Raw genomic sequence first — 24150 nt, 5'->3', positions numbered from 1 at the left:
CTCCTACTTTAGTATGTGGTATAGGCTATTTATATGTAGACTGTTGTGTAACCAAGCATTCTCCAAAAAGTCCCCTGTGGATTTTTTACCGTTTAATATCTGTGGTCGTATGATTCTGAACCCGGTGTCACGATCCATTGTGCACAACACAGGAGACTTCATATGACGAGCTGATAAGATAACTGCCATAAGCAATAGCTTTATTGTGGTAATATTATAGAAAGCTTTATTGTGCTCTTTCAGTAGAAGCGGTAAATGTTTGTTGTGTTATCTCCACCGCTATCTCAACTTCACTGGAAAGTTCAACTTTTTCACTTTGCGGAAAAATTTTCATGTGATGTTCACGGGATTGGGACATTACCCTTGTCGACAAGCGAGTTCCCACCAGAGGGCGTTACGTAGCCATAAATATCGTCTTACTCGTTCACTGGGCCTACCTTTTTTTCACCCCCGTCTCCCAAGGCAACAAATAAGCCTCAGCTCAGGAACAGATACTCTTTTCGAGTTCACTGACACATTGTAGAAAATGCACCCATATTTTGGTGAAATTACTAAGATGTAAATAGGTGATTGTGACTTGCAAGTTACTTAGATATATGTGTGCATAGGTTTCATTTGTGCATTAGATGCGACATTAAATGGGGGTGGACAAATTTACACGGCTTTCAGAATTATCCGGGGAAATCCTCCCCCGGATAATTTTGAGCATCAAAGACTTAATTTCCTGCAATCTGGTTATTTTTAATTTGCACGTTTAGGTTACCAGTTTATGATGTAATTGTCTTTATGTACAGGAAAACACCAAAATCGGACACCAGCGAACAGGTTAGCTTCTATATTTGCCTGTGTACACATATGAGAGCGTTCATTTCTGGATTTTGATTGCTCAGATGGAATTTTGCAAAATATCTTCTCATCAAAATCTGTTCCTTTGGCTTCTGACGTCGTGGCTTGTGTTTTTTTTTTAAGGTGAATAGCTAAAGTGTGGTCTCTTAAAGCTTGGTGTTGCGTTCAAGTAACTAAATCAAACAAATCTGTGACTATTTTTTCACATTTATATTCCCTAAGCAAGTTAGGGAATCCCACCGTTCTTATACGTTTCCCCCTATTTTCAGATGCAGATGATGAAGATGATCAAAAACAGCACATTAAACGCCCTTTTTGTTGAGGTGAAAATGATCAACACACAAGTTGTGGGATGTCTTGGATTCTACTTCCAACATTGAGATTGCAGGCTGGTTTGCATGGTAACGCCACAGGTTTATTTTTTCTTTCTTTCTTCCCTTTTTATTATTCCGAAAACAGAATGTCATTAAAAGAAATGCAGCGAAACAGAGAGAGGTGTCAGTTTTGTAGAAATAAGACCTGTGATTTAAAATTCTGCCCTAAAGCAAGAGAGGGAAAAAGTTGCAGTTGAATTCCAAGAAACAATCAGTTCATCTCCTCTTCTCTTGTGGATACTGTCATTTTCCATGCAGTCCAAACTCCAGCCAGGTCTGATTTTGGAATGACGAATTTAAATTTCAAATATAAGTAAAGTATTTTTGAGATGGTGATTTGTGAATGGGCTCAAAACACAATTATTAAAACTTCTTTTTATATAATCAGAGGAAATGAACTGTTAAAAATTCAAATGAGCGGGGGCCGTCTAGTTATGCAGATTTCATCAAAAGGTGGTAACAAATAAAAAAGGAAGGCACGCGAATGATCTCCCACCTCTGTTTTCCCTTCATTCACCCCTCCCCCCCTTCCACACGTTTGTTTTTGTCTTTTAATAGTGCGTCTAAGTAGCTCCCCTGTAGAAGAATTCCATCGTTATACCTTCTGTTGTTGCTCCATGCTTTCCACTGTTTTGGTGGAGGAGGAGGAGGTAAAGGAGTAGGAGGGGGGGCTGTCGTGTGCGTCAGTAAGTCAAGCATGTTCCAATAACGGGCATTATCTGCTGCTATTTGCAGTGTGCTGTAACCAGGCAGTGCGCCGCGCTTTTTATTTGTTAAAAATTGCTCCTTGGTGATGGAAACGATCTCGGAAGGAATATCATCTGCACGGGCAGAAATAAGGTAGGCTGAAGCTATCTTTTAGTTTGCTTATGCGAAGCACTCTGTGGCTGTTGATGAATTATTAAAGCAGAGGAGATTTCCGAGTTTTAAGTAGGTTGTAGTACTCCACTGAAACACCTGGCTCTATGTCAGTTTTACCCAAGTTACACGATGCATTGGCGTTTCAGCACCACAGACAGCAACTGGATGTCATAGAAAAAGTGAAAACATTTTTCATTTTCATCGTACCTAAAAATGCTGTCTGAACTTTTATGTTTTAAAATAATTCTATAATGCTTTTGCTCAGGAATCCAACCCTTGCCCTTGGCTCTGCAAGCACAAAGCCAAACGCAAAATCCTCAGCTGAACCTCAGCTATAAGTGGTCAGAAGATGGCGGGAGGTGTAACGAGGACCACGGGGATGGGACACATCCTGAAGTTGAATGTGCGGCTGTTAGCGGTGGCTGTGCTGCTGGGAACTGATGTGAGCTGGCTGGGCTTGAAAGACCAGGTTGGGGTCAATGCCCAGAACAACGAGAGAAGGGTATTGGCACATATCCCTGGTGATATCATCATAGGAGCTCTGTTCTCTGTCCACCACCAACCACCTGCAGATAAGGTACATTTTGATGTGTTTATGTGCATATGCTTGCACACATCTCAGTGTAACCCTTTAAAGTCTGAGTCATAAAATAAACGCCAGAAAATTTAAATTTTGCAAAACAGGAGTGGTTATTGAACCTTCTGACAATTAAAACAAATAAAATATTAATATTTGCATATATGAGTTTTAATTTGTATCATATTTGCTCCATCGTGCATTTGTTATTTTTTTGTTTGCAATTTATTGATAAAAAAGGGGGAAATCACATACACTAGGCGTTAAGGGGGTTAGTGTCACAAATGTAAATGATCCATCTGTGCTGATCAGGTCCATGAGCGAAAGTGTGGTGCGGTCCGTGAGCAGTACGGGATCCAGAGAGTGGAAGCCATGATGCACACTCTGGACCGAATTAATGCAGACCCCACCATCCTTCCCAACATCAGCCTGGGCTGCGAGATCAGGTCAGCACTGACAGAGCTCACTGTGTTGTCCTTTTGTTTTAGCAGGACATTGTTGTCAGCCTTACACAATATTTACACAATGAAGAATTTTTATTCAACTGATGGTTTGGCTTACAGACTGGTTCATTATGAGATAAAGTATAATATTATATTAAACACAGAAAGATATTTTAAGAAGGCTTCTAAACTTTGGTTGCTTTAAATGAATAGGCAGTATCAAAGTACATGGTCGAGATGTTTATAGGCATCAGAGGAGAACCAAGCAAACTTTCAAATAGACTCTGAAGATGGCTGAGTGCAAGCAAGTGAACCGTAGCTGGAGGAATTAAGCCACAAAAGCAGCATGACAGGTAAGGGTAGACTGTAGTTTCTTTTGAAGTAAATGCAGTATTTAAAAGCAACATTTTGAAGTCATCAGCAAGCCTGCTTGTGATGACCTGCTTGTGTTTCCTGACACAGCTCATGGAAAACAAAGTGGGGATTTTGTACTATAAAGACCTTAAAAGACACTGATCTGCTCTGATTAGCGCAGACTTCCTAAACATTGAATTCCAGACTTCTGAGGAATTTTGAAATTGTCTTTGTGTAGTGGTTTCCTCAAAATCACTGAAGCACAGACTGTACAATCCTCACCTCATGTTCCCATAATTCCTGCCAAAACAGTGTGATTGCTAACTCAGTCTTTCTACACCAGGGATTCGTGCTGGCACTCTGCCGTGGCACTGGAACAGAGTATTGAGTTTATTCGGGACACACTAGTGTCCAGCGACGAGGAGGAGAGCCAGGGCAGATGCACGGCAGAAGGAGGGAGCATGCTTCTTCAGGGGAAGAAGCCTATTGTGGGACTTATTGGACCAGGTTCCAGCTCTGTGGCCATCCAGGTGCAAAATCTCCTCCAGCTCTTCAACATCCCACAGATAGCTTACTCAGCCACCAGCATGGATCTCAGTGACAAGGTAAGGCTAGTCAACAAACTCGCTAACAACAGAGCTGCAAACTTTAAATCCACACTGAATAACAAAGCAGTAAGCATGTCCTCATCAAAGTGTGAGGACATGCGTGGCAAGTGTGGCAGGGAAGAAAACAAAAAACAGTTAGTGCTTTGAGTTTTTTTGTTTTTGTTTTGATAAAAAGGAATTTCATGTAAAATACAAAAACACAAACCAATCTAAAAACTTCAGCTTGGTTTACATCATGTTTGATAAAACTTGATCTCAATTTTGAGAATCTGCTTTTAAGCTAGCGCACAGCGATGGGCATGGTGTAAAGATTATAAGGGATGAATATGCAAACTAGTAGATGAGCTGTTGCATGCAGATAAGCCAGCTAAACTGCCAGACTGGTGATCATGTAAATTCCTTCCAACAGAGCCTGTATAAATATTTCATGAGAGTAGTACCATCAGATATGCAACAGGCCAGAGCAATGGTGGACATTGTCAAGAGATACAACTGGAGCTACGTGTCTGCAATACACACTGAAGGTAAGACTGTGTATGTCAGAGTGTTAGAGTTTTTTCTGTTATTCTGCTTTATTCTGTTCCTGCCAAAGACCACATATATACATACAGGTACAGCTCTTTTCCAGTTGCATCTGAAGAATCTATTTTAAAGCTTTTTAGTCATCAGGAAGCACGTGACTCCCCATTCATTCATCTGATTCAAGCATTTTTAAGTTTACCTGTGAGGGGGTGTAAAAAAAAGCACAACACACAACAAAAGGAGCTTAGCTGAATATATCGAAAAATTCAAAAAGCCTTGTGATGCAATAATTCTGAAATGTGCTTTTGTCTTTACATCCACGCCTACAAACGTATCAATGTGCATTTTTTAGGCAAATTCATTGTCTGTTAATGTACAACTGATCATTAAAAAAATATAAATTGATCACTGTCACAAGCTTTGAACTGTTTGTGTATCAGGCTGTGTTGTCCCCTGATTTCATTAATGCTTAAGTTTCTGCCTAACATTCTTACAGCAGGTATATAACTTTACTTAATGTTCCAGCAATAAAGTAATAAACGTTCATATTTATTGTTGTCCTCTGGCGACAATGACACACCAGGCTGCGATGCACAACACTCCCCAAAAAGCAAACGTCAGTGTAACAAACATTAACTAATCACAAGAAAATATACTCCGAATGCATCACTTTTATCTTTATTCAAAAGGGTTTCCATATATTTACTGCCTCTTTTATAATGTCTCAGTGGCTCCAGGACATACAATTCTGAAATAAATCGCTCTTAAGTGCCAGATTTAGGCAGGATTGTTCCTTTTTTCTTCTTCTTCTTCTTTTTTTTTTGTATAATTACCAATCTACTGTAGGGGAAGATTTAAAGTAAGTGTGTTTTGCATGCTGAATTTTCTTCTCCAAAGTAGTCTGATGTTTACACTACATCTATTCTTCTAGCATTTTTTAACATGTAGTCCACAATGGGGGTTATCCAGCTGACTTTCTATTTCTTATTTCATGAATGTAATTACATGTGTAATTACATGTGTACACTTCGATTTTTTCCTATGTATGTATATATATATATATATTATCTGAACAGTTTTCCACAATTTTGTGAACCAGTTACATCAGCTAAAGAAGGCATTCACCACTCTGGAAAGTTATATATATATAAATAATATTCATCCTTGGTTGTCTTTACTTTTAAATATCTGTGAAATGGAGTGAGCTTTGATTATTAGTCTTTTAAAAGTTAGACTCTCAGACCCATGGAAGGTTAACCAGTTTTTTGGAAAGTTAGAACAAACACAGAGAAACATTAAAGAGTATAAAGCAATTTTAGTGTATATAAAATACAGCATCACTCGTATGAATGGCAGAGAATTTAATCATTTCTAAAGCACAGAAAATCAATTTAAAACTGTTGCTGCTGCCACTCAAGAACGCAAGCAACGTTACTCACATGTAGTGATAGAAAAAAATATTTCAAATAGTGTCAGAGGGAGAGCATCCTCGCGAAGCATGAGAAAGTAGGTGACCTGATTTCTAGCAAAAACAGGGAAGTTTAACCCCTGACAATTCCTGTAATTGGGGGGAAAATGTACCAGATTCCCAAGTGCTGCGCTGGCATTACGCAAGTGTTCATACATTCATCTGTATCTGTGTCAGCACACTAAAAACAATTGGGCTAAGCAGTAAATGTGTTAGAAACATCACAATGAAGATGCTGAAGCAATTGTTGTACAGTAATGTGAACAAAATTGTTGGAAAAGTCAGAGATAAATTTGAAATTTAGATGAGAATGATACACAAGCTGGAAAGGATGTGCAGCAGGTTCGGATGATTAAGGACAGAGATGGAAATGTACTAACATGTGAAGAGAGTTTGCTGAGAAGATGGTGGGAGTACTTTTAAAGCTGATGAATAAAATGTCACAGGGAGGAGGACAGATGGAAGATAGTCAGTGAAGCAGGAAGCGCAGAAGATTAGTAAGAAAAAAGTGACTGCAGTTATGAAGAGGATGAGGAATGGAAAAAATGCTGGCACCATTTTGGAGGTGTGGAGATGTCTAAGAGAGATGACAGTGGACTTTTTGGCCAGATCTTTAAACACAATCCTGTAGAATGCCTCAGGAATGGAGAAGAAGTGTACTGGTAGCAATTTTCAAGAACTGGGGTAATGTGACGATGAAGACTTGCGCATGTATTGCAGGAGGATGTTCAAAGAGTTGTTGTGTTAGAGGAGGATGCTTGGGATAAGAAGCAGTCAAAAGAAGAAGAAGTTAGCAACAACTATTTAACAGACCCCCAGCTTTTATGTTTTTATGAACACCATTGCATTCATGTGGTTACCTCCACAGGTAATTATGGTGAGAGCGGTATGGAGGCATTTAAAGACATGGCAGCAAAAGAAGGGATCTGCATTGCCCACTCTGACAAGATATACAGCAATGCAGGGGAGCAAAGCTTTGACAAGCTTTTGCAGAAACTCAGAGGCCATCTACCCAAAGCCAGGGTTGTGGCTTGCTTCTGTGAGGGCATGACAGTCCGAGGGATACTGATGGCCATGAGACGACAACGCCTAGTGGGAGAGTTCGTCCTCGTCGGAAGGTGAGTGGCGACTTCTGGTATGTAGGATTCTTTAGACTGCATTTCTTAATTGTTGGAGTTTTTGCTGTTATCAGAAGCTGTTAAATCCTCTTAGTATCATGTGCTACTTGCCAATACAGATTTTCTTCTGATATCCACCATCAAGAGAAGATTGTTGATTTGTTGTCTTCCTGTCATCATCACCAACATCATCATTATCCTTGTTATCATCAGTGTTTTCATTGCATCCATCAACATCATGGAATCAAAGGTATTTTTTTATATCTTTTTTGCACATTTTTAGTTCAGTTGTGACTATATTAACATTTATTAAATTTTAATTACTACTGCTACTGCAGTAGTAATTAGAGAAAATTAGCATATAGAGAAAAAGGTAACAGAGCCATACATTATTATTATTATTATTATTATTATTATTATTATAGCTGTCACAACAGTAAATAGTGCCAGACCAATGTATTCCAGTTACTCTGTTTCCCTTTTATAAGAAAATCTGAGTAGTCTAATCATTAGATACAGCATTGTTTTCCTGATGTCCAGTATGTTAAAACATAGTCATCATTATAAGAGATCTCGCACCATACCACATCAAATCTGCTCTTGATGTGGCCTATGTTTAATGCATAGATCATTCTAACGATACGTTAAATGAAGAAACTGTCAAAGATTGTGAAAACCGAGCAGGGAGGAAAGCATTCAATTAGATACACAAGGGGAGAAAACAAGCAGAAAGAGGTGGTTGATTTAGCAGGAGGTTTCACTCTCTCCGAGAATAACATGTTTTATTTTAAGGTTTAGCTCTCTGGCTCGCTCTTGTCCCTGGTGGTCTATAAATGCCTTTCCTCATTAGGAGCCACATATGTAGGCTGTCGCTCAAATCTGACAGCAGGAAACATAAAATAACCTTGAACTACATATTGCAAAACACTGTGTTCTACCATCTATGTTATCCATACAGAGCTTTCAGGTAGCTGTGCTATTGAAATGTGCTCATTATTAAAACTTGTGCTTAATTTGTTAAGATGTCCCTCATTATGAGGGTGACTAGATTCGAAACGTACTGCGGAGGTGTCAGATTTGTCTCCAGTTGTTTTTGATGCATTCATGCAAGCATTAATGAGCACGCGTTTTATGAGTTCTGTCCTTCAGTGATGTGTATTTAACATCACTCAACATTTTTCTTGCATTTCTTGTTAGCTGCCTCCACAAACGATCATTTTCATTAGCTTGAAAGATCTGTCACCTTGCAGTACATGCCTAGACTGGATGCTTTTAAATTGAGGTACTTAAGCCTGTTTTATACAGCTGCATCTGATCAGCAGCCAAACTGAGCTCATGTAGATAGATATCTATGGATAAATGAAAATGTATCACATTTGTATATAAAGGCAAAAGGTTATATAAGTACACTCCCTATTTTTAGTCACATTAGTGGTCTAGAAGTGGGAATGTCAACTATGTTGGACTGGGTGTACTGTTGGATGAATTTCAAAATAATTTAATAAGTTAGTGGCCACTGTTTGAGGTTGACCTGTGTCTTGCTCTTCATTTAGATAGATTAGCTTTTACATTTTACAGAGCTGATTCTGGCCTGTAGTTTTTGCCATTTGAAATGTTACTTTATATACCCTCTGGTTTAGCTTCAGTTTAAAGTTTTGTGGTTTGATTAGTAATCGTGTTGTGACTATTTATGCTTTGAGGATTTAGATTTTGTGTTATTAATATTTGATTCTTTGTGTTTGGTTTACTTTTGCCCTCCCTTCTAGTTTCTTGGATCTTTTTGTCAAGTCTTTCTCTCTGTTTGTGATTCTGTGTTTGGTCCCTCGTGTGCCACATGCTTATGCCTGAGTTTGGATTTTCCAGTTTGGGCCATTTTTAGTCTTTGAACCAAATAAAAGGTTATTTTTCATTTATTTTGTTTTGTCTGCATATTCCTCTTTGCCCACTCATGACACACACGCTCCATCAGTTCCTTTACAAAGCGCTCCAACTAATCACTTGGAGTTTTTAGTGTTAGCATAGCAACCCAACCCCCGACTGGCTTCTCACCTGCAAATTGGTGTGATGCATTGGACTGGTTGTTTGTGGGACGAGTGTTTGTTTTTTTTCCTTTTGGTCAGACAGCTGGTTTGGATTTTTTATTTTTTTTGTATGTGTGTTTTGTTAAATTTTCAGATTTTAGATATGGGAACGTTTGTGGCCTCAAGTTTGTTTTATAGAAGTGAGGAGTTCTAAAGTATTTCCTCATTAAAATCTGCTCATACATGTATTTTAAAGTGAAATAAGAAAACGATGTGTGTTCACACGTATCTGTGTGTGTGTATGTGTGTCTGTGGATGCACATCCTTGCACGTTTATGTGAGTCTTCAGGCTGTAGGTGGTGTAGCAACATGCTGCATACAGCATATTGCCCTCCAAGGTCGATGTGTGGGTTTTAGAGCTCTCATTCAAGTGTGATTCAAACTATCCAGAGTCAAAGCCCTCCATGCTTTTCATATCCATTTCTGCCTTTTTCATGCCAGTGTACCATTTCTGTACTTGCTTCTCTAAGGATGAGTTATGAAATGATCTCCTACCTCACTCTCATAAAAAAAAAAAAAAAAAAAATCCACCCACACTACTGTTGTGTAACTCCAGCTCGGTTAGCGAAGTTTTCAAAAATGACTTCTTTCTTTCAGTTAGAAGAGTGCAATTGTTTGTGTCAGTGAAGTGTGCATTTTTACATGTATGCACATGCGTGGATGTGTAATCACCCTTCTTTTTTTTTTGCCTTTTTTCTGACTGTAGACAAGTATCCAGAGGGAGAGATAATAATAGATGGGAGTAGAAATCTTTTCAAGCAGTTCACTGATAGATATAGCTTATTGACTCCAAGACCTCTGTGTTTTTCAAAAAACACCACATCAGATGTGCAGACACTGCAGTCTGCTGATGTTTGTTTGGAGTTTATTCGGCGGTGGATTTTTTTTTTTAAGAAAAAGGACCTTTAAGGTCCTTCACCAAACAAAAATAAATATTTTCTGTCATAATTTTGAGTTCCAATATACTATGAACCTTGACAGTTAGATTTAAAGGAATAGTAACAGATTGGTGCAGAGATGCAAGTTGTTAAAATCTGAGAAATTAATTAAAGAATAAAATAGGGGGGGGAAAAAAAAACAATAGAAAATGCTTAAAACAAATGCTTTATTTTTTAGAACTTTGTAAGTCTTGTGTTGGCTTATCTGAGTCATCATTGTAAATGTTATTCTCATTTCAGTCATTCATTTATGAAGACACCTCTGGTCTCTTCCAGTCTGAGCAATTGTGTGCCAATAAATTATTATCAACACAACAGCTTTTCAGCAAAAAAAAAAAAAAAAAAAAAAAATCCCTTCCATCGTGAATTCAGTGTTATGTTACTTTCTAAATCCACTACAAGATATCTGCAAGCAGTGAGGAGGGGGAAGCAGTTCAACACTGCATAGTTGCCATGGCAACACGATCTGATCATGTTAAAAGCATAGATGCAAGCGCTCATAGGAAAACATATGAATGCTTATTGCAACACTGACCCAGATTTATTTTTGAGGCAAACTCGGAAGGAGTGTGAATCTATAGAACAAGTTTAGGAAAATATATTAATAACAGAAGTAAAATATGATCACGCTTCTTGTTTTTGGGCTTCGCAGATAATTTCCTTCAGCTGTGACAGTCTCAGAAATCTAAAAAGCAATTTCAGAAGTTTCTTGATTCCTGGTGGGATGATTGTATTTGTCAGTTTTGCTGAAAATTGGAAAATATTTGTTACCTGTGAAATAAGATGCCTCTTGCCCTTGGGCAGTTTTTGAAAAATCCATATAAAAATCCATATATATTTATAGGTAGGTAGGGGTTGAAAAGCATTACTTGGCAGAAAAGCACCAGGGTTCTATATCGCTGACATTCACACTCGATTTCCAGGTTTGCTGTACTAGTGTGTTTAAGGAATAATTCTTATCTGATAGTCCTGAATGGTGCTTTAAAGAGATGTCTCTTTTACAGTTTGCAGTGTAGCCCTTTTCAATTTGTTTCTCTGGTGTAAAGTGTCAAGTTTTCCAGCTGTGCTTAACAGATAACAGGCAATAACAAGTTTTTAGCAAATCTTGCTGTGTGCACTACACCCGTTGAATGCTTTCTGGGAACTAGCTGTCCCACTAGCTGTTTTTATATACTTTATACTCACATTTATAAGCCAAAAAATGAAATAAAACGAATAAATAATACAAATAAATAATGAAGCAAATAATTAAAAAGATAAGAAGAATAACATCCTAATAGTAACAGTACTTACCTGAACTAGCTGTTGTACTTTTTTCTAATTTTCCCTTCCTCCTGTCCAGCGATGGCTGGGCTGACAGGTATGATGTGACTAATGGCTACCAGAAGGAAGCAGCCGGGGGAATCACTATAAAGTTAAAGTCGGCATATGTGACCTGGTTTGATGATTACTACCTGAACCTGAAGCCTGACGCTAACCTGAGGAACCCCTGGTTCCCCGAGTTCTGGCAGCACCGCTTCCAGTGCAGGTTGAAGGGACATCCACAGGAGAGCACTGCTTACAACCGCACTTGCACTTGTTAGTAAAACACCTACTTAGACACTTTTAACGAATCAGTAAAATACTATCATTACAAGGGTTTTCTATTGTCTATCTCCTTTCTGTCCACAGGGAGAGAGTCTCTGCGGCATCAATATGCCCAAGACACCAAGATGGGCTTTGTCATAAATGCCATTTATTCGATGGCTTATGGCCTACATGCCATGCAACAAGCACTTTGTCCAGGATATAAGGTATGAGGACTGACAGAAAACATTTAAGTGCTTTCACATCAGTTGTGACAGCAGTGACATCACTTTCTCTTCCACAGGGTTTGTGTGAGAGCATGCGTCCCATTGATGGTCGCAAGCTGCTAGATTTCCTGATGAAAACCAACTTTACTGGTGTATCTGGGGAGGCCATCCTCTTTGACCAGAACGGAGACTCACCCGGCAGGTAAGGCCTGAGATGGCAAAGGCAGAAAAAAGGGGGCAGGAAAAGCATAAATTGCTGTTTAATGTGTGTTTATATTGCATGCTTGCCTCAGGTATGAAATCATGAACTTCAAGCAGACAGGTGAAGATGAATACGCTTACATCCATGTGGGAAGCTGGGATCAGGGTGGCCTAAAGATGAATGATGAAGAAATCTGGAGCAACAACAGTGAAATCATCCAGTCAGTCTGCTCTGAGCCCTGCCAGAAGGCACAGATTAAGGTATGAACCCGTTCAGCGCACTCAAGGGCCAGAGTTACACTTCTAAGGTTTAATACTCAAAATTTTAATCTATAATGTATTTGCTTTTTTTTTTTTTTTTTACAGTTTGTAGCAATAGTTGTACACACAATCGTGACAAGATCATATATCAAACCAAAAGACAATGCAAATGACTTTTAATGTCTGCATCAAACTAAAGGGTGGATTATGAACATTTTCTCTTTCTGATGCTGCTCATAATTCATGATGCCATATGACCACATTTAACCACAGACCAGACAACTCGGGACAGTTATAATGAAGAAACCTTTCGAAAAAACACGACCCACACAGCAGCCTTAAATTGATCCCACGGGTTCACAATTTCTAAAACTGGTCCAGTCAGATCCTCGAGTACTCTGCCAGGGATTCAGCAAAGCTCTTTGTTCAAGCTTTTATCATCTCCCATCTGGACCTTTTTAAGCTTCCTCTAGCTAATTCAAATCACGAAGAACACTGAAGTGTCCCTCTCCAGTATTTTCCCCTAAGTTCTAATATGAATCCCTCTTTACTTCTGACACCCTGTTGTTTATGTGCAGCAGTGCACCGCTACAGAAGCAGCCTGTTGGAATATCATACCATACCATACCACCTTTATTTATCTCAACTGTTGTGGGGAAATCGTTGTAGAGCTATGACAACATGTGGCATTTTATAGGTTTGTAAGTTTTCTTGTAGTGGCTGAAAAATACATGTAGTGAAAGAAATAGAACGAGAATATGATCACCTCTCACAAGCATTTCAGATTTGCTCTTAAGTTTATGCTTGTGTTAATGACTGTTAATAACCTCCATATTGGAAAAAACAAACAGTCACCTAGAGTGGACAAGACTCAGCTGTACATCTAAAGGGTAAAGGTCACTCTTTTGAGGATGCCAGTGTTCATATTTTGGACCGGGAGTAAAAGGAGTAAATGAGGCCATGTATGTCCACTGTGAACGACCATTAACGGATAGAGAAACTGTCACCACCTACAGTGCAGTCTTGAGATTCCTACCCAGAGGCCTCAACCCCCGCTCGGATCTTGTGGTAGTGACCCATGCTTTTTTTTCCACATCTTGGCTCATGTGGTGGGGCACATGATTAAAAGTGGTGCCACAAGGGTTTAAATACCTGGGACTTTCCACCATTTGGTTTCAGAACTGAAGAAGCTCTTCTGGATGAGAGGTGAAACGTCTTCAAGAAATTTGAGAAAGTCCAGTCGTTTTCTTTCCTTAGACTGTCATGACCTGGATGACTGGGAACCTACACAGACAGATTCCCAATCATGTTCACCCACAAAGGCAACCTACCTTCGCACTATTAGAGGATGCGGCAGAACCAAAGGAAATGGGAAACTCCGCACAAAAATTTTAGTAATTCTGATTAAAACTCCAGACCACTAACCACTAACCCTCCGCACTTCCACTTTTCCTTTTCCAGCTACACTTCTTCATATACGTGTTGCTATGGTGAGCAACGTTTTTTGTTAATAATGAGACTCAATTACGTTCTGGGCGTTTTTTTCTTCTTCATTTGCTCCCCTGGTGAACAAATTCTCATTTTCTTAGCATGTGGAGCAGTCAGAGGGTAAGATTACCTACAGGAAATTGTCATTGGAGCATTGAGACCTTTCCAGTCTTTCATACTGGTGTGTCTGTGTCTCCAGGTGATCCGTAAAGGAGAGGTGAGCTGCTGTTGGACCTGCACTCCCTGCAAAGAGAACGAGTTCGTGTTTGATGAGTACACTTGCCGAGCCTGTGAGCTTGGCTCCTGGCCCACAGATGACCTCACTGGTATGCACTACTTCATCTGTGGCACTTTCACTTACACTTACACGGTTTCCGCAGCGGTCAGAGGAGCCACGAAATCTGGGTCCACCGCAGTGACGGTGGACCACATCCGTTAACAGCCCTAGCATTCTGTACAAAGACCCACTACTGCACAGAGATAGTATTCACATATAAAGAGACCTAGATCCAGATTTCTTGGTAAACTGTCCTATCATATTTTATTTCCTCTCTAGTTTGAAAAAAATATTTTTTCCCCTAATTTTACACACAACAGTTACATTGTTGATGCCCACAGTGTTGCAACATGAGTGAAAATCTGCTGCTGGAGTAAGCTACAGTCTGTTGCCTGTTTCATGAAAATACATAAATACACTAGTTTTAATATTTCGCTTACAAATGCATCACATTTTTGAATGAAACTTTTCATGTTTTTTCTCTCACTAATCATGATCTCTCTGCACCCCTCAGGTTGTGAGCCAATTCCAGTGCAGTATGTCCGCTGGGGGGATCCAGAGCCCATTGCTGCTGTAGTCTTTGCCTGCCTGGGCCTCATGGCTACACTTTTTGTTACATCTGTTTTCATCAAGTAATTGGAGCCAGTATCTATACATTTAACTATGAATGCACAGGATGTTTACATACATATTCAGGACTAGCAAGGGCTAACATCAGTTTATTTTGACCTACTGTTGGTGTTTTACTGCGACTCTGTAGATGTTTTTAAAGTCTGATGTCCCTGTTTGCAACTGGTTGTTAGTGATATATGCAATACATCCTTTGCGGTATTGAATGTCTCATGCTTTTGTATGACTAACATTTAATTAGACAAAGTAAAACAGTCACTGCGGTGCTCTGCGTATCTTTTATCAGCAATGTGAATTTAGATGTTTCATTTATCTGTAGGTTTTGGGACACTCCTGTGGTCAAGTCATCCAGTCGGGAGCTCTGCTACATTATTCTGGCAGGAATATGTCTGGGCTACCTGTGTACTTTCAGTCTTATCGCAAAGCCGCACATTGTCTATTGCTACCTCCAGCGGCTGGGAATCGGACTGTCCCCTGCCATGAGCTACTCTGCTCTCGTCACCAAGGTACTTTTTCTGTTTAGTTATCAGAAGGTAGGAGAACAAGCACATAAAGTATATGCACGTTAGCGTCTTCTTTCACTTCCTATGAAACTAAGTGGGTTAAAACAGGTGCTCATTGTGTATCAGCTGCATTTGAAATCAGCTTATTCTTTTAAGCACTAAAATAGGTATTCTACAGTATTTAATTTTAAGATCAGAAATTTCAAAATCAAATTTATATGTGTACTTCTGATCACATTTTCCCTATATCACCATCCCTCTATCACTACTATACCTAGGGATGGGAATTGATGAGATTTTCACGATTCCAATTCCATTTTCGATTCTGTTTAACAATTCGATTCTTTATCGATTCTCCTATCGATTCTTGTTTTTAAAAAAGGAGAAGACACAGGTCGATTAGCTTAGAACTTTGTTTTATATCTTCTCTTTGAACAAGAAATTTAGGAGTAACCCAACTGTGAGATGTTAAGAGATCCACAGCTTATGGCTCTTCCATGGGGTGTCACGGAGTCCCCAGAAAAAAAAATTGTGAATGTAAAATAATAAAATAAGTATTTGTCTGTAGCAATAACAAAGTATAACATAAATTATTCTGTAGCAATTACACAAGAATGTCCAGTAATGTCCCTGCCTACAATTAAACACATTCACATTCACAAAATCGGGGCCATCTGCTGTGGCAAATAGATGCAAGCTTTTGACCACAAACTTAGTCACTGCTCGGTGACATTCGTCTATCCTGGCCTAAAAGGAGACGCTACCGGTAGACTGCAGCGAGAACTGGCAGCATCTGAGCCTGACTCTGTCTGTCTCTCTCATCATGGTCACCTAAATGCAATGCAGAGTAAGGTTTTGTAATAAGGCAGATCGCGCTAACATAATATGCACTGTTAGTTGATTATTTACCTGCCGCATTAACGGGAGAGGACGTGCAAACGTTACCACTGCTGCTGGGTTGAGATTCACTAGTCCGGAGCGGAATTAAAAACACGACATTCATTTAAGGTCATCGCCTGTTTTGTGAGCAAATGCTTTTGCATATTCGTAGTGTTTCCTTCCTTAAATGAAATATCTTGCAAGTTGTCCTGTTGTCATCCGTTCTCGTAAAGTATAACCAAACATTTGTGCCGCTTAGGCGCCATGTTTCCTGCCAGGTACATGACGCTCTGCAACGTGGGGAATTGTTTGCAAAAATGACAAACAATTCAAATTAATTGAAACAGTGGGAACTGGTTGTCAACAAGAACCGGTTTTCGATTCCCATCCCTAACTGTACCTGTGGAATATACAGTATACTAAAGAGTGTAGTTACTGTGACAGTAATAGTTACTGTCACATTTTTTCTCACTGGCACTTTCAGTGTTTAACAACATGTTGGAATTGAGCTGCACGGTTAAGAAGTTATCAAAACAAGCCTGCAAAACGTACAACACTAGATTGCCAAAGGTATACACTTCCCTGTACAAATCCTTGAATTCAGGTGTTCCAGTCACTTACATCATCACAAGTGCATAAAATCAAGTAGCTAGGCATGCAGACTGCTTCTGTGAAAGAACGGGTCGCTCTCAGTGAATTCCAGCGTTGTACCGCGACAAGATGCCACCTGTGCAACAAGACTAGTTGCGAAATTTCCTCACTACTAAATATTCCACAGTTAACTGTAAGCGGTATTATATGAAAGTGGTAGCAATTGAGAATGACAACAACACAGCTATGACGTGTAAGGCCATGTAAAATTGGAGTTAGTGGACACTGAGGGGCACAGTGAGCCCCCCTAACTTTCTGCAGAGTCAGTCGCTACAAACCTCCAAGCTTCATGTGGCCTTAGCTCAAGAGCAGTGCGTAGAGAGCTCCAGGGGATGGAAGACGAAATTACTCAAAGAAGATGTTTTTTCTATGAGTCCCAAATGACTGACTTTAAAGGACTTTATAATTTTGACAGAGCAAGGGCTTTCTAATTTCATTTAAATTTCTCTTTATAAACCACTTTTTATCAAACTGCTTATCTACTGTTGTAGTCTTATGTTTTCAAGCATAAATAGAATGGCAACTCTAGAGTAATGTTGGGAGAGCCACCTCCAGAGACTGAATGATAGCCAATTGTAAGAGAAGCATGGTAGAAGTTGAGGGTCTGAGTGTGGGCTGAGGTTGCTGCTGAAGAACTGGGAAGGGGATTATTGTCATGAATCAGTGCAAGATGTATTCTCCACAGTCGATGTCATTGAAGCCTGCATAACCATTTGATCTATTTTTGATCCAGACCAACCGCATAGCACGGATCCTGGCAGGCAGCAAAAAGAAGATCTGTACCAAGAAACCGCGTTTTATGTCCGCCTGCGCACAATTGGTCATCGCCTTCCTACTCATACTCTTGCAGCTGGGGATTATTGTGGCACTTCTCATCATAGAGCCACCACAGGTATGTGCGGGTTTCCTTTGTAATGTGGGGAATGGTCATATACATTTATTTATACAACTAGAGAAGCTTCTTCCTTTCTCTAGGTGATCTATGATTACCCCAGTATCCGTGAGGTGCACTTGATCTGCAATCTGACCACTCTGGGGGTGGTAGCACCGCTGGGCTACAATGGCCTGCTTATCCTCAGCTGCACCTTCTACGCCTTCAAGGTACTTCAACATAGCATTAGTCAATAATGCAAGGCTTACTAAGATTTTCGGTTACTTTTATATGTTTTTGTTACTCACTTTTCTTTCCTGTGTACTGTTCGTTTTACTTTACCACGCCCTGCTTTAAAATGTACATGCTCCCTTTTCCCACACAGACTCGTAATGTACCAGCTAATTTTAATGAGGCCAAGTACATTGCCTTCACCATGTACACCACCTGTATCATCTGGTTGGCCTTTGTTCCAATTTACTTTGGCTCCAACTACAAGATCATAACCATGTGCTTTAGTGTCAGCCTCAGTGCCACAGTGGCTCTCTGCTGCATGTTTGTCCCCAAGGTAAGAAAGAAAAAAACCCCTAAAAATCTAAAGATTTTCTGTTTGGTTTGGCATTATCCCTTTTCACACATTTTTTTTACACTTCCTTCTTGCTCATTTCCATTATCAGGTCTACATCATGCTCGCCAAGCCCGAGAAAAATGTCCGCAGCGCTTTCACCACATCCACAGTTGTGCGCATGCATGTGGGCGATGCTAAGAAAGCTGCCAAATCTGGCAAATCTTCTAGCAGCATGGCCAACTTGTTTCGACGTTGTGGCTCTACGCAGGACAACATAAGGTACAAGCTGGCATTAACGTATATATATAGAGATAAAAATAAACAAACAAAGATTTTATTAACATAGCTGTGAGCCTATCAATCAATAGCTTTAACATTTTGTCTATGTTCAAGGGCTGTATCTAACATTCACACACACACTCTGATGACTGTAATATGATAAACTTGGCTTAACCTTCTAACTGGTAGACAACCCACTCTACCACCTGAGCCACATGCCCCAAGTCTACAGCATCTGGTATTTTCAGGTGATATCCCATCCAAGTACTGACTGAGCATGCTCAGGGTGGTATGGCTATGAGATGAAATGAGGTCATGTACTGTAGGGCTACCTCTGTTTTGAATTTTTAAAGTGTTTCCTACTCTCCATAGCATTTAAACTAGAGTGAACTCCTTAAGTAGTGGCTTATTTTTTCCATTAGCAACTGTATAATGACGCATTGTGAGATAAAATCTTTGAATCAATTTATGTTTTTAAAATGAAAGTTATATTTAGTGCTTGCTCATTTATAATGACAAGCAATATGAGACCATATTGGCACAGTTTCCGATGATATTTTCGATAAAAAAAAAATAACGTTTGATAGGAGTTGCACGCCACATTTGCAATGCCATAGTAAATGGCCTGTATTTGTATAGCACTTTACTTAGTCCCTATGAACCCCAAAGCACTTTACACTACATTCAGTCATCCACCCATTCACACACTGGTAAGTTACATTGTAGCCACAGCTGCCTTGGGGCGCACTGACAGAGGCGAGGCTGCCATTGGCGCCACCAGGCCCACCACCAGTAGGCAACGGGTGAAGTGTCTTGCCCAAGGACACAACGACCGAGACTATCAGAGCCAGGGCTCGAACCGGCAACCTTCCGATTACAAGACGAACTGCCAACTCTTGAGCCACGATCGCCCCATAGTGTACAACAAGATAAAAATATGATTGAGCTGAAGCTAAAATGGGACAGCTACAGACAGCTGGGGTGATACAGTGGATATGAGGTTTAACTAACTGCTGATTGGAGAAGAAAATACAGTCACCTTCTTTAGTTGTTTCTGTTCATGAGTCCATCAAACGATATGGAAGATCTGCTTAGATATAGTACAGCTAAGAGCACAGCCATCCACATCTCTTCTTTAAGCTTTATACATGTAGAGCAGAAGTTGTTGCAACAGGCTGAATATGAAGCCAAGAAAAACTGCTCCCAGAGCTGGGAGTATGTAACCTCATTTGGGTTACGCACTCCCAAAGGATCCCCACTGCCTTTAAGGATTTCTCTTTCGAGGAAGGATAAAAGAACATGCAAAGAGACTTAATATTACACAACAGGCAAAAGATAGAACATAGGAGAGTAGAAATACTCGTGAGAGGAATTGGAATATGACCCTCATCATGGATTATAATAGTTTAAAAAAAAACCCTGGTGTGATGATGAAATAAATTACAGATATTTACACCAAATACTTACATATTTACTGACAACTTGCAGTATTACACCATAAGTATGAGATTACTTATTGCCATTCATGTGATTTTCAGTTCCAATGGGAAATCAGTTACATGGACACAGAATGAGCGTGGATACAGACCAAACCTGTGGAAGAGGATGTCATTTCACGTGAAGAAAAAGGATCCAGTCGAGGCAAATCAGACAGCCATCATCAAGCCATTCTCTAAAGATGGGGATACACCAGCAGACAACGGTGTCAAGGAGCAGTACGAAGAGCCACAGCTTTCTCAGTCTTTCACCTGCACACCCTCTCAGTCACCTTTGCCCACCATCAGTCAGCATGCAGCGAAGGCGGTGTGTCATCAGGGAGGAGAGGATGCCGAGGATGCAGGAGTTTTACCCACCTATTTACCCGAGCACCCCGCTGGGGTGAGAAGAAGGGGCGGGGACAACAGCCAAGGTGTTGGTGCATTGAATGATGGAGACATTAGCATCATAGGAGTGGGTGACATTGGCATAGGGATGATTGGCGGCCAAACTCAGGGAACCACAATCATGGACCAGATCAGTAGTGTGGTTAACCGTTTCACTGCCAACATCAGTGAGCTGAATACCATGATGCTGCCAGGGGGAGCCACCGTCAGCCCACCCTCCACCACTGCTCTGCCTGCTGCTACTGCAGACACCACGGCGTGTCCACCTCAGTACCTCGCGCCCAGGAACAGACAGACACCCTCCACCGTCACCACATATGCGGAGGTAACAGCTGTCTCCAGTTTCTGCGAGAATCGACCAGCGGGTAAGATTTATGAGCACCTGGCCGGGACTTGCGTGAGTAGCAGACGGGCCAAGGATATGGAGGAGCTCATGGCTCTGACGCCTCCCTCTCCATTTAGAGACTCATCTCTGAGCTCCAATGGCAGCTCTCCCCCTTCCCTGTCCCCTGCCTCTGAGGCTGAATATGACCAGCTGCTGCTGAGACATTACAGCCAGAGCTCGTCCTCTCTTTAAACCTGCACCCCCCTCCCACAACTTATTTTCCTTTTTTAATCTTCTATCCAGGGAGTATTTTAAACTCCAAGAGACAAAACTTCCCACTGGACCAATCTCTTTGATGCCTTTCTTCGTGTGGATATTATGAATGTTTAAGGTTTTTTTTCAATGAACAGATGCTTATTTTCAGATTGCGACTGGGCACACCCACACATGACCTCATTGAGTACTGAAGGACTTAGAGAGGAATACCAATAGAAGGATTTAAAAAATTGGACGGAAATCAAAATAAGGGCATTTTAAAGACTTTTTACTGCTTTTCTGACATGTTTCAAACTCAGTTTTAAACTCCAAAGACAACTTTGATACGGCTATTGGTCTAGGGACTCCAGGTGTTTAGAAAAATTAAAAATTACTACAAAACCCCAACATCAAATATGATTGTGTTTTACTTGGATATTTTTCATTATCTTTTATCATTAACATAGAGAGTAAATGTGTTTTTTTATCGCTTGTTGTTGACCTTATGCACTTTTTCTACTGAAAAACTGCCCTAACATGTAATATTGTGAGACCCCGCTGGATCCAGATTGTAGGAAGAAGCAAGAAGGTATTTATGCGAAAATCAAACAATTTACTGCCAATCACAAAAGACATGAGAGCGCATTTTGTATCCTGATGCTAAACGGGGAAAAGTGGTCAAATGCTGCAAATCAGCCATCAGGTTTTTCTCTTTCTCAGTGACCTTTTTCATGTACTGAGGATCAAACACCTCCTATCCCAAGAGGACAGAAGCTTTTTATGTCTCAAGGAAGTCAGACATTTTCCCAGTGGACGCGTTCATCAGGTGTCTAACCCACAAACAGCGTTCGGACTACTTGGATGTCTTCTTTAATTCTTTGATCTAGTTGTGACTCAGTTGAATGTATAAGTTTCAAGATCTGTAGTGGACCAAACTGATCTTCCACCTCAGGATGTGTTCAGCTGTAACGTGCTGAATGACTGTCGTCATGTGGCGGATCAAAATGTCTCCAGTTTGCATGATGTCAGGATTTGTTTACACTCTCTGAGGTATGTTTGTAATGATTTACTTTTTAATATCGTAATGTCAAAATACTATTATGAATATATACAGTAGCACAGTAACAATACTAATAGTGATATTGATGTGCTTTTAAGATTAGTTTAAGGAGGAGAGAAGCAAATTTAAATTGCGCCAGATTTTTCTTTCTACTAAAAAAATGGTTTTTTTAAGCCTTGCTTTTTAGTTATATGTGTGCCAGTGCATTGAATTACTTTGTGGTTATGTAAAATATGCTACTGAAAATCTTACTGTAAGCCTATTCAAATTTCTTATGCCTGAATATTTTAATTCATTTGGTATGCTTTTTTTTGTTCTTCTTTTTTGTCTGCACTTTTGCCTCTCTGAGGTTTAAGGTCAAGAATAATATGGATTCATAGGTTTGCAGCTTTTCAGCTTCTAAGATGTAACTGAAGATACTGACATGGTAGCTAACATATGTCTGGTTATCAGACCTTTTTCTTTTTACTATTTCCAGTCTGGCTTCAGTCCCTATCTTCTTGTTTTGTCTGATATTTCCATACAGACAGGAATGCGTTTATGTTTTTTTGAAATGTGCAGTATGTTTTTTTAATATAAAAAAAAATGTTCATGGATAGTCGCCACATATGCATGCATGCAGCTTGTACCAGTCATGCAGGTTCATTATAATATATGCCACTATTTTCTGACATGATTTAGAGAATGGTTGTCTTATGTTTTTTTATCCGATTTGCAGATTTAATTCACAGCTTGGTCTTCTACTGCATTAAAGGTTTCCATTCAAAACTAGCGCTTTGTAAATTATTGTTAATTGCTCTTATTTACAATGAAGGAATGGAGAAATGCTTCATAATGAATATGACAATAGTGATTAAATTTTAATATTTAGAAAGTTGAAGTAAAATGTAATATCTCTGTATAACTCACAACTAGTACTAACAAATGGCAATCATTTTATAGGAATTTATGTTTTTATTGTCGTTTTGGTTTGGCAACTGAGTTTTTTCCACAATGTATTTTTCCTCTGGCTGACCAAATCTCTATGGTGGGTTTCTGTTCCCTACTGGATTAGGTGGCTGCTCCACAGTTTGGAGAACCAATGTTTTAATGAGTCGCATCTCTTTTTAACACTGAAAACTGGATCGTGTGCACCCTTTCTGTCAAATCATGCTGCAATACTTTAGAAACCTAAGGGAAAAGGCATTTCTAGGACGTTCTTTATTAAATAACGTGATATAATTTTGTATGCCATACACTGTAGTCCAAAAATTTATAGTGTTCAAAAGATAGCGGGCAAGGTTTATTCATAGTTGGAGCATAATAAGCTTAAAGTAAAGTAAGTAAATAAACAGCTTTCTTAGGGCTCTAACTGGCTTGCAGCCAGTCTCCACTACATTCCTAAATTTTAGTAGGAATGCAGGTTACTGTGCGTTAATTTCTTTCTGGAAGAAAAAATAAGTGATTATTCTTTATTTTCATTTAACTGTAAATGATGAGAGAATTGGGAATAATAGTGACAGTAATTCATATTCACTAATCACAGTGATTATGTGAGTGCCAGACATTTTTCAGATATCCAAGACTCACTTCTTCTGTTCTTTACAAGGTTTGCATGCATTTGTTTATGGACAGCTTTCTTAAGGTTTAACAGCATTTTCATTGGATTGAGGTCCAGACTTGAAATGTGCAACATCTTGATTCTTTTTTTTTCCAGTTATTTTGTTGTGGATTTGCTGCTGTGCTTTGAACCATTGTCTTGGCATGAGCCAATTTCAGCAAAGCTGTCGGAGAGGTGGCCCCACATTTGACTGTAGAATGTACAGAGGAGTTTACCAAGTCCTGTGGCTGCAAAACGAGCATAAATCATCAGTCCTTAACCACTGTGCTTAACAGTTGTTATCAGGTGTTTGTGTCGATATACACGTTTTGCTTCTCTTTCATATGTGGTACCATTATGGCCAAACATCTCCACATTGATCTAACCTGTCCACAGGTTATTTTTCCTAGAGATGATTGTTCAGATGTAATTTTGCAAACCTGAGCTGTGCTGGTGT

General features: G+C 39.7%; 1 protein-coding gene across 1 annotated transcript; it reads left to right on the top strand.

Moving 5' to 3' along the window:
- The first annotated feature begins 1788 nt into the window (after window positions 1–1788).
- grm5a (glutamate receptor, metabotropic 5a) lies at window positions 1789–22877 on the top strand. The gene is made up of 18 exons (XM_005746613.2): window positions 1789–2060; window positions 2347–2658; window positions 2971–3104; window positions 3799–4060; window positions 4473–4587; window positions 6922–7171; window positions 11533–11768; window positions 11862–11983; window positions 12061–12185; window positions 12277–12445; window positions 14133–14259; window positions 14725–14842; window positions 15160–15346; window positions 17607–17765; window positions 17849–17974; window positions 18130–18312; window positions 18422–18591; window positions 20130–22877. The coding sequence occupies exons 2-18, from the start codon at window positions 2431–2433 to the stop codon at window positions 21049–21051; spliced, it is 3633 nt and encodes a 1210-aa protein (XP_005746670.1). The 5' UTR covers window positions 1789–2060; window positions 2347–2430; the 3' UTR covers window positions 21052–22877.
- Window positions 22878–24150: the final 1273 nt, after the last annotated feature.

The sequence above is a fragment of the Pundamilia nyererei genome, unplaced genomic scaffold (genome assembly GCF_000239375.1).
Source record: "Pundamilia nyererei isolate P.nyererei 1_Seehausen unplaced genomic scaffold, PunNye1.0 scaffold00180, whole genome shotgun sequence".
Classification (NCBI taxonomy): Eukaryota; Metazoa; Chordata; class Actinopteri; order Cichliformes; family Cichlidae; genus Pundamilia; species Pundamilia nyererei.
This window is presented reverse-complemented; position numbering and strand designations above follow the sequence as displayed.